At 31.3% G+C, this 12349-nt stretch overlaps 1 protein-coding gene across 1 annotated transcript in view; it reads right to left on the bottom strand.

Annotated features, from left to right (window-relative positions):
* Window positions 1-213: 213 nt before the first annotated feature.
* LOC107446379 (extracellular serine/threonine protein kinase FAM20C) overlaps window positions 214-12349 on the bottom strand; it is a gene marked incomplete at its 5' end in the record, with an annotated part of 28397 nt that continues 16261 nt past the window's right edge. Inside the window, 3 exon segments of the mRNA XM_043044613.2 lie at window positions 214-548; window positions 1294-1381; window positions 8716-9018. Coding sequence (XP_042900547.2) covers window positions 266-548; window positions 1294-1381; window positions 8716-9018 — 674 coding nt within the window.

The following is a 12349-nucleotide window of genomic DNA, read 5'->3' as shown; positions in this document are numbered from 1 at the left end:
TTTTAACAAATCAAGAATCATACATTAAATGACAAACACTCGGAAACATCCGCTGTCCGGAGCAAGTTGATATCTCTGTGCATATTATACTTGAAGACCACTAAATAAAGTGGTCAAGGAGTAAAAAAATCTAACATTCCGAATTGTAAACAGTTTATAAATGAAATTTGTGCCTGTGAGACACTTTTTGAGTGAAAAATGTTGCTTGGCATATTTTGCTCTTTTTAGACGATTTCTTTTATTTTTATATTAATGATAAATTTTATTATATTACATCATCTTGAAATACAGTTGGTCCGCCATTTCCTATTAGACAAAGTCTGATTAAGGCAAGAACTTTTTCTAATCTTCTGTCCAAGGCTTCGAGGTGGCTTTCAGTCAGTATGGGAGAAAGTGGATCTTTGGCAAGACTCTCTCTCATTAATTCACTCAACGGCCGTTCTCCAACGTATAATTCGTAAAGCCTGTTGAATGTTGACAACCTCACTAAGCAACATTGGGATAAAGGTGATAGTATAGATAATTCATCGTGATCCGAACGTCCAAATCTGTGGGTAAAATTATTTAGTAGGTTATTAGAGAACACTGCAGAAGTATAAGAGTCATAAATAATAATTTTCCTTCCGTTCCAAATTAGATTTAGGTCGAAAGTTTTATCCTAAATCAGTTGCTATATTTCAAGCAAGTGAAGTTATAAATAACTTCTGAGGCAGTTTTGTAGATCGATTCCAGTAAAAGCAGGGCTGCAAACTACTACGCAAAATATTTTATACAGTGGTAGACATTTAAAAATTGAAGCTTTCAAAATGTTTGGTAATATAGCCACCATTTTAAGAACTTAACATTGATAGAACTAAAACAAAGTGGTGTTGCATATGAACTTTTAAATCATTTCTGAAGACATAAAATCTAATTTAACATAATTAGTAATAAAATAATGAAAATTCTTTATCCTCGTAATTAAATATTTTAAATATAGTCTTCTGCTGCTTATGACATTGACAATTACCTTTATAAGCTTTATTTATGAAGTCGGAGTTAGGTCGAACAGAAAAGATCATTTAGGCTTCCGTAGCCGAAAAATTTGGGAACCGCTGATCTAAACTCTATTTATGTTCATTAAATATTTTTCTATAGACATTTAAATTTGTTTTAAGGCAATGACTGATGTATACTTTATACTTCGAATGCATTTGCTTTTGAGGTTTTTATTGATTGAATATAACTGATTGATTTGTTATTAAGAACAACATACTAATAAACAATTTAATTTAAATTTCAAAATATACTAACCCTTGACCATTGTCGAAATGTATAAGTGTATTAGTGTTGTCAGCACCAAACACTGTAAACTCGTCAAAATTCACCCTATTTTCATTTCCTGAAATATCGAATTCTTTGTAATTGAGAACATAAATAGTGCATAGGAAACATTACTATATGAAAGAAAATAATGAATAAAAAGTTGAGTGGATGAAATGTGTTAAGTGACAGTTTTATTAGATCTATCGGAAAATTCTGTCTGAGAAAGAACAGACCCAATTCTATGACAATAGAAAAGGTGCCTTAATAAAAAAAAAGGTGGCAGGGCATTTACACTTAATGTACGCATCAGATGCACCGCTTTGTTCAGTCGCATACTTTCGTTACAAATTTGAAAGTGTACACACATGTTAGGGATACATAAAAAAGGAACTTTATCATTAATGAAAGCCAAAGAATCCTACTCAATTGAAAATATTTGTACATAGTAAATGTAATGTAAAACACATAAAAAACCTGGTTGGTTGGTTTGCCAGTGTAGGGGGAACTCGATGTGTAACCATCTGCGTGTACTGAGTTCTATGTTGATCAAGTTAATGAAAACAATTCTATACTAACTTTATGAGCAGTGGAGGCTAAAGGAATAGATACGCTTTCCAATGAGGAGAACCAGGTTCGAATCCAACCGATGGCTAGTTGATACGAATTTCCCACCTTCTCACAGGCCACAGTACTGACGTAAAATATCCTCAGAGGTAGACGGATTATGGGTTAGAGTCCCCTTGCCCTCAGGCTAACCATGGGAGGTTTTCGTGGGTTTCCTCTCCATGGAACGCAAATGCGGGTTAGTTCCATCAAAACGTCCTCCACGAGGGCAAATTTCTCCCAATACTTGATCGAGGACTTCCCATGCCTTCTGGATTGGGTTCAAAATTAGAAGGCTACGGAGTTGAACTTTAATGGTCGTAAACCCCCAAAAATTGGGACGGCTGTTCAACGACGGTTATAAAATAAAAATAAATGTAATTGCCCATCGATATATGAAACTTGTCTGGGGAACAATAATGCAATGTAATATAAAGAATACTATGCCAGACTACGAATTTGAAGGTACGAGATTTGAGCAAGAATAACGGAGAGTCAGAAATCACAAGTTCAAAAGAATATTGAAAGAGGGAGAAAGGCGAAACATTATTCAGAAGGTAAAGATAAAGTTTTTAAGATCTGGAAAGAAGGGTGTTTCTTCTTTCTTTTCTAGACTGTTTTTATTTCTTAATTTTTTAAAGTTTATTTCGGAAAAAATTTCTGACTTTCTTTTTACCAAGTGCTTCTGATTGGATATTATACATGTATGATTGAATGTATAAGACAGATCCAGATTGAATTTGTATAGGAAAGAGTATGGCACAACTATATTTGTGTTATAATGGGGAGCGTAAAATCAATTCCTCATAGAAAAGAGAAGGCCTCAGCACGGGTTACCATAAGCAAAAAATTCGATCCTTTAGTAGTCCAAACGTAATGACATGCTTCGTAATTTCCACTACTGCGCAGTTTAGTTAGCTTACACCTCTGAGGGTACTGAATTGGAGATTGGTCGTTCAATGGATCAGGTCAAAATTACGATCTGTGGATGAGTGAATCGATGGTATAAATGGGTCCACCCTATAAACAAGTGTGACGTATGGGGGAGGCAGAAGTCAAATTTTAGGCCATAGATGGTGAAACTCGAAAACGAAAGCAATCGCACTTCCTCTTCCTTAATGGTCGACGACGACTTTGCTATGCCGAAAATATGCATTTGATTAAGCAAAATGCTTGTTTTTCATGACTTTAATGAAATACGACGCAATGTTTCACGTTTCTCGCTACATATTTTCATGTTATAAGCATTTAGCTTATCAAATCAATAATTTGCTTGAAAGATTTAGAATCGAAGAAGGATTATGGAAGAAGCATCTTGAAAGTTTTGGAAGAGAGTTCAGCTGCCAGATAGTTGTTCTGTAATGAGTTTAAAATAGGACATCCAGTCGTTAAGAACATAAAATATTCCGTACTATTAATTCTTATCATTTATGACTGTCAAAATTAATTTTGGATAGCAGACTGCGGTTATTTTGTTTTCAAATATTATCTGACATTTTATAAACATCAAATATTCCTCACTTTTTATCTTTTATCAGTACAACAGTCAAAACCAATTTTAGAATATTTGGCTTTTATATATTACTAGCTGTACCCTGCATGCGTTGCAACGCTTTCAATTTGAATTTTGTATTTAAGTGTGAATGACATTTGCGATTATGATTTGAAATGCAAATTTTATTTAATGGTGAAAAAAACCAGTGATAGTCTCAGCAGTTAATTCTCTAGGATATCATTAGTGCATTTTCAAACAGACATGTATGGTGATGCACACGGAGCATGAAACATATTTTGGACAATGATCTGAAATAAGACTGGATCTATGGTGACATCAAGAATTTCTGCTGATATCTGATCAGTTTGGCAAGGTGGTTTATTTTCAATAAGCCAAATTAGAATGTGTGCCTGAGGCAATCCTCGTTTTTGCCATTCAATAGAGTACACCCAACACCGTGTCTCTCTAAAAACATGACGCTTCACAATGAAATCAAGTAAAGATTATCATTTTTGTTTGAACACACGTGCTGTAATATCATGACGATCCGATGACGATCCGTAACAAAATATCTCTAATTTCAACCCAAGTAGAATTGCACGTAAATGTAATAAATAAATCTAGGAGCCCATATGCGAGAACATATGTCATTGCATCCTGTGAGTATTCATACATGTGCCTTGGAGTCCAAGGCACATATCGATAATGTATTAATGAACTAATTGTCGACATTTTAAAGTATGATTATCAGCGTTTTGGCAATCATTAATCTATATGCATAAAAACTTATTGTACTTGCTTTCTTATTGGTTTTCTCGCCTGTTTGCGGACTTCTTAATTTTATGTTAAAATAATATCCCTCCTCTCCTCACCAAAATAAAATAGGATATTGCAATGCATCATATGATCGATAAGTTTCGGCGAACTCTTTGAACGTCACGATTTCTGCGATGAAGAACTGTATCGCGGGAGGTAAAACTATAACAATAGCCACTTCATCCAATGTTGGCGCATTGTATTTTTCTTTGTGGTAACCTACAGGTGTTTTTTCAGCTCTAATAACAACTTTGTAAATATCGGATGACATTTAGTCNAACTAGATAACCTAAAAATTATAAATGCATAAGTAACTCACAATATCGAATTATTTAGTTTGATTTACACTCGATATGAGTTACCTTTATTATATGTAGTCTTTAACCTCGTAGCTCAGACATGGCAAGAAGCAATAAAGTTTTTTGAACATTAGACAATATGTGATTGTGGAGTTTTTTATTGACTTGATTTCTTTAATATGAAAGACAGTCAATGATTCTTAAAACAGTCTTTTTTTGTTGAAAGATAAGGAGAAACTTTTGGAAAATCGATATGAAACTTTGTCATCAAGAATTAAAATACAGAAGTGGAAAATATTATTACAGATTGAAAAAAAATTAAGTGTACAATTACATGTAAATTAAGTATAAAATAAAGAATTTAAATATAGTTCATAAACATAATATTCTAAAGAAGTTACATATGTATTGTTCTTTTTCTCGGAAAAACTGATACTGTTAGATAAGAATCTTATCAATTGAATTACGTTTCAGATATCCAAAGAAAAGTTTTGCATTTTCTGAAAAAAATACATTAAAAAAAACCTTATTACGTTTAGGAATTTTTGATATCTATATTTCGACGCCCACAGTTCGATGGTTTGTTTGCTTGAAATCTTATAATGTTCGTTTACGGACGCGTTCGTTTCCATTCCGGAGTAATTCTACGAGGAAAAATGGATGATACGCACTTTTAAACACGTAGATTTATGAAGTCTAAAGGCGCGTAGAGCCAATTTATTACAAAATGGTCCTACATTTCTTAAATTTTCATTGCCGATCACGTGATATAGCTACAGAAAATTCTACCCCAGTTTATGTCAATAAAATAAATTAATCAAGATGCATATTGCCGGAATAACCTGATTTGCAGGGCGCTGTACTCGCGTTCGTGAGAACGGGGAATTTGAATCCAGCCGGCCGAAGATTCCCGTGTACTAAATGGTGATTGGTGCACGCTAAATTTGTCGGATCACAAAGTCCTCAATTAATCCATAAAAATTACACCTCTGAGGGTACTGAATTGGAGATTGGTCGTTCAATGGTTCAGGTCAAAATTACGATCTGAGGATGAATGAATTGATGTATGAATGGGTCCACCCTATAAACGAGTGTGACGTATGGGGTAGGCAGAAGTCGAATTTTAGGCCATAGATGGTGAAACAGGAAAACGAAAGCAATCGCACTTCCTCTTCCTTAATGGTCGACGACGACTTTGCTTTGCCGATAATATGCATTTGATTAAGCAAAATGCTTGTTTTTCATGATTTTAATGAAATACGACGCAATGTTTCACGTTTCTCTCTACATATTTTCATGTTATAAGCATTTAGCTTATCAAATCAATAATTTGTTGGAAAGATTTAGAATCGAAGAAGGATTATGGAAGAAGCATCTCGAAAGTTTTGGAAGAGAGTTCAGCTGCCAGATAGTTGTTCTGTAATGAGTTTAAAATAGGACATCCAGTCGTTAAGAACATAAAATATTCCGTACTATTAATTCATATCATTTATGACTGTCAAAAACAGTTTTAGATAGCAGACTACGGTTATTTTGTTTTCAAATATTATCTGACATTTTATAAACATCAAATATTCTTTACTTTTTATCTTTTATCAGTATAACAGTCAAAACCAATTTTAGAATATTTGGCTTTTATATATTATTTAAAATTTTACAAATATTATATATTTCATACCTTTAATCTCTAACACTTATTACTGTTAAAAACAATTTTAGATTGCTCACTGAGACATATTTATTTTTCATAAAATATCTCAAATTTTATAAACATCAAACATTCCGTGCTTTTTATCGTTTAATTGTTGATAACAAATTTGTACAGAATACGTCAGAGTATTTCGTTTTATTGAATGTAACATTTGAAATCCCTGAATAAAAAATGCTACTTGAGACAGTCATAGTAAAAATATATTAAATTTGAGTGACAAACATTTTGTTTCTAAAAAGTCTATTCCAAAGAAACATTCTGCGCTCTGTATGAGAATAGTTTTCTTTCTTAAAAATTGTCTTAGCATAAATTGCAGGGTGGTTTCAATTTACTTCAGAGCACGATGACAATAGTCTAACTTATTTTATTCGTCTCTCCTTGCTTGAATTTTAAATTAGGCGAGAATGCATAGAACAACTGTAGACAAGATTTGTTAGAACTAAAATAAAAGTAAATGGAATTTTTTTTGACAGCTTTTTACTTTACCGTCATTTCCAAACAACATAAATAATGAGCATCATAAAAATACAGTCATGAAGATTAATACAAAAATATTAAAACAATAAGGGTTAAACCAACGCCTCCTGTAACTGATAGCCTCCACACGGTTTTTTAAAGGTAGTCCGATCAGACCACTATGAAGGATATCCACTTACCGAACGAGTCATTTAATACAGAATATAGTTAAAATAAGAAAGTGGTTGTAAATATATGACTAAAAATTTATTTTATTTATGAATATTACTGGCTTGCCTTATTCACTTGTCAACCACTACAGATTCAATTCTCAAATATATAAAATAAATTTATCTCAATTACTTTTATATAAGGTTTTGGGTTCATGCGCACAATTGCTTCACTTTTTAAACAGTCTGCACAGACTACTTATATGAAACCGTGTGGAGGCATCTTGATGTAGGAGGTGATGGTTAAACGCATTAACTCTTTCAGGTCGAATTTGCACAATTATGCGGGTTAGATATTTACCCAATGTGCGAAAAATAGTAATATATGTGTTTTAAATCATGATTAAACTAAATTCAAAATTTTTTCTCTTTTACCATTTTGATTTTTAAAATATTCTAGTAATTTCCTCCCACACATAAATATAAATGTTAAAATTATTTATATATTCTATTAGGCATAGGGTATCTTTTATTGCTTTTCAGCAATTAAATTCGAATTTATTTTCTTAACTTTTTATAAGCTTTTTTGAAGAGTGAGGAATGGATAGTTAAAAAGTACATGCGGTTGTAATGTACTCGTATTATCAGCCATTACTCTCGTTTTTGTTTGCACTTCTTCCCCAAAAAATTTAAAAGCGGTCATTTAATTCAATCAATTTTTAAATTTCAATTTGGTGACATAACATTCCTATTCACCAAAATATACATAAATAATCTAATAATAATATTAATTTTATCTAATAATAATATGTATAAATTATTTATACATATTATTATTAGTATAATCTAAGCTGTTACATATTCATTTTTTGGACCTGAAACTTCACATATGCAACATTGTTTTGAACTAAAATGGTAGTTACTTAAAATATAATTAACTTAGATTTATAGTTAATTCTCTACCAATTTTTGTTTTCAAATTGACTCCTTCAACATCACTACATAGTCATACCTGCCTACTTTTAATCCTTCCGAGGGCGATTTTTCCCAGTGGCAGTAAAATGGAAATTGAATTAAAATATTAGGCAGAAACACACTGTAGTTTGAAAGAGTTCATGTGGACTACCTCAACAGTATTACTTAATAATATATATGCTTAATCATTATAAAAATAGTGGTGGACAAAAAGATTATAAATTAAACTTATAAATACAAGGAATATATTATAAGCATGCATTTTACTACCACATTAAAGATATAAATAAAATTTTACTCCAAATGCGTAAAAGTTGGCAGGAAATCATAGTGTTGCGGAAACGCAATGTAAAATCTGGAAACGGTTTAAAGATCGACTTTCCAATAAAGATAATTAAAATTTATCTCGATGCAAAAGACATTTATGTTCACCGCAAATTATCAACAATATTTCAATACATAACTATATTCCATTTACTATTTTAAAACTCAACTTATAGGAAATGGTAGAAAACGACAAATCTAATTTTTTTTAATATATTCTCATAACATCACTACAAATTGTTGCAACATTATTCTCCTGAAAGGATTAATTTTTCATTGTTGAATTTCTCAGATTTTAATATATAGTTATATTTCAGTTAATATTTTTAATGTCCACTTGTGGCCAATGTTAGAAAACGTCAAATCTAATTTTTTTAAATGTGTTCTTTTAACATCACTGCAAAATGTTGCAACATTAATCTTCTGAAATGATTAATTTTTCATTGTTGAATCACTCAGATATATTTTGATGAGTAAAAGTTTTTTTTTTTCTTTTCTAAATAACTATCCCTGTTAAGGAAACATAAACTAAAGCGAATAAAAACAAGTTAATTGACATACCTATAAGAAAATCAAATATTGCGCAATCAACGGCATCATACAACCTTCTGGTCTCATTGAAAGGACGAAGATGCTGGATCACATTTTTGCAGAAAGATGGATCTTTTTCCCACTCAGCTTTTACATTCAGTTGGTATGTTCTTCTCCATGGATTTTCCACCTCTCTGTGTTCCAACAATTCAACAGGTAGAGGTGGTATGTAAACTGCAAAACTTCCTTCAAGCATATAAGGATTTCCACAAAAACCACTAAACAGCTCGCTACAATACATTTTACATATTCCTGCTAAACAATAATTCCCATCTGAAATAGATTATGCATTTCACTTATAAACAGTCGACGTTCTTGTTTGTAAATTTCATATTTTTCTTGAAGACGGATAGAGCGTNAGCAAATTTCAGCTGTTTCATTTTTAAATTTGAGAGCATTACAAAACATACTTATGTTACATGTGTATCCGATGATGACACTTGGGGGAAGACTATAGTTTGTTGTCGGATCATAGTGAAATGCACTGAAATTCAAATCAGAGTATTGGCAGCGTCTGAATAGCGAAATGCGTTCTCGGTCGGTTTTCATTCTTGCTTCCCGTTGCTCTGATGTTTCCGACGAACGGGCTTGTGTAGTTCGTAGTTGATTTGTTGACAGTCTTCTTTCCTGTTGCTCAGACGTTTCTAAGGAACGGGCAAAAGCATTCTGTTCTCGATTAGTTTCAAGTCTTTTTCCCGTTGCTCCGATGTTTCTGAAACACGGGTAGTTCTCTTTTTGCGCGCTTGAGATGTCGACCGACTAAGAGCGATTTGCTTAGGCGGCATATTTTTGCAAATATTCTTTCTGACAACGAAAAAGAAATGTAAAAGTTGGCAGTGGTCGCAAATTTGCTAAATCGAAATATCACATACATATTTTAAATAATAAAAAGAGCAATAAAAATGAGATGAATAAGAAATATGAAAATTATAAGATTTAAAACAAAAATCAATTTTATAAATGAAAGAAATAAAATGGATGAATTCGAAAACTTTGCATAAATAAACAAACAAACTAATAGTTTTCAAATGACAACTGTCACAGCACTGAAATCTTCGAAAAGTATATTTAATTTTGCTAACCTAAAATTACGTACTAAATATAAATATTTCTGAAAACGTGCAATTTGAATGAAATTTGCTTTTGTCTTTATATTTATTAAACAGTTTTCACAGTACTGAATCCGTGATACGACCAACAATTAAGAAATCTATTCTCGTTGATTTTACTTGCTTGTACTCACCTGACATAAAGAAACGCGCGAATTAAAAATTAAAGTATATGCAATTTACTTTAATTTACTTTTCTAAATGAATAGAGTTATAAGATAGAAAATATCACTGTTTTGTTATCTTCAAGATATTTGAAAATTGAATCGTTTATAGCAAAATTTAAAACAATGGCTAGCTTTTAACCAATCAGAAAATTCCATTTCGACTTTAACTGATATCGCTGGAACGGTTTATCGCAGAATGTTCTAATGTCGACAGAAACCTTCCTCGTGCTTTGAACTATCTGTATGCCAAGTTTCATAGCTTTCTGTCGGATGGTTTAGGAGTCTATAGAGGACAGACAGACAGACAGACAGACAGACACACATTCACTTTTATATATATAGATTTAAAATTTTACAAATATTATATATTTCGTACCTTTTATCTCTAACACTTATTAGTGTTTAAAACAATTTTAGATTGCTCACTGAGACATATTTATTTTTCATAAAATATCTCAAATTTTATAAACATCAAACATTCCGTGCTTTTTATCGTTTAATTGTTGATAACAAATTTGTACAGAATACGTCAGAGTATTTCGTTTTATTGAATATAACATTTGAAATTCATAAATAAAATATCCTACTTCAGACAGTCATAGTAAAAATATATTAAATTTGAGTGACAAACATTTTCTTTTTAAAAAGTCAATTCCAAAGAAACATTTTGCGCTCTGTAAGAGAAAAGCCTTTTTTAAAATTGTCTTAGCATAAATTGCAGGGTGGTTTTAATTTACTTCAGAGCACGATGACAATAGTCTAACTTATTTTATTCGTCCCTCCTTACTTAAATCATAAATTAGGCGAGAATGCATAGAACAACTGTGGAACTGTTAGAACTAAAATAAAAGTAAATGGAATTCTCTTTAACCGCTTTTTACTTTTACCTTCATTGCCAAACAGCATAAATAATGAACATCATGAAAATACTGTCATGAGGATTAATTCTATAAAAGTATTAAAAAAATAAGGGTTAAACGCATTAACTCTTTCATGTCGAATTTACACAGTTATATGGATTAGATATTTATCCAATGTGCTAAAAATAGTAATATATGTGTTTTAAATCACATGATTAAACTAAATACAAAATTTTTTCTCTTCTACCATTTCGATTTTTAAAATATTCTAGTAATTTCATCCCACACGCAAATATAAATGTTAAAATTATTTATATATTTTATTAGGCATGCATAGGGTATCTTTTACTGCTTTTCAGCAATTAAATTCGAATTTATTTTCTCAACTTTTTATAAGCTTTTTTTAACACGTTCACGCGTGACCTTCGAGACTCGCCGGGGTGACCCACCGGTGGCTCTCGTTAGATTGTCTCATCGGGCGGCGCACCGGAGTAAAAACTGGTAACAAATAAATTTCATTTTTTAGTTTTTTCCGGGAATAATAAAAATCCATAACTACCAATTGTTTATAACGGATGCAATTTTTATATTGAATTGCTTCTTCGCTGTGATAAATTTCCATACAGTGAATTGTTATTGTTGAGAATAGATTAATTCCTCCCGAATATTATCTAATATTGAAATAGTTCTACCAGTATTTTCACTTTTCCGTCCCGCTTTCAGGCGCAACACCCGACGTGAACGTGTTAAAGAGATAGGAATGGATAGTTAAAAAGTACACATGCGGTTGTAATGTACTCGTTTTATCAGCCATTACTCTCGTTTTGGTTTGATCTTCTTCCCCAAAAAGTTTAAAAGCGGTCATTTAATTGAATCAATTTTTAAATTTCAATTTGGTGACATAACATTCCTAATCTCCAAAATATGTATAAATAATCTAATAATAATAATAGTATTTATCTAATAATAATAATAATATTTATCTAATAATAATAATAATAATATTTATCTAATAATAATATAAATAAATATATAATCTAAGTTGTAACATATTCACTTTTTGGACCTGAAACTTCGCATTTGCAACATTGTTTTAAACTAAAGTGGTAGTTACTTTAGAAATAATTAACATAGATTAATAGTTAATTCTCTATCAATTTTTGTTTTCAAATGGGCTCTTTCAACATCACTGCATAGTGTTGCGGAAACACAATGTAAAATCTGGAAAAAGTTTAAAAGTCGGCTTTCCAATAATGATTATTAAAATTTATCTCAACTTAAAAGACATTTATGCTCACCACAAATTATCAATAATATTTCAATATATAATTAAATTCCAGTTAATATGTTTATACTTAATTTACAGACAATGTTAGAAAACGTCAAATCTAATTCTTTTTAGATATATTCTCTTAACATCACTACAAAATGGTGCAACATTACTCCCCTGAAAGGATTAATTTTTCAT

The sequence above is a fragment of the Parasteatoda tepidariorum genome, chromosome 9, assembly GCF_043381705.1.
Source record: "Parasteatoda tepidariorum isolate YZ-2023 chromosome 9, CAS_Ptep_4.0, whole genome shotgun sequence".
Classification (NCBI taxonomy): Eukaryota; Metazoa; Arthropoda; class Arachnida; order Araneae; family Theridiidae; genus Parasteatoda; species Parasteatoda tepidariorum.
Note: the sequence above shows the minus strand (reverse complement) of the source record. Positions and strands in the feature narration are given on the sequence as shown.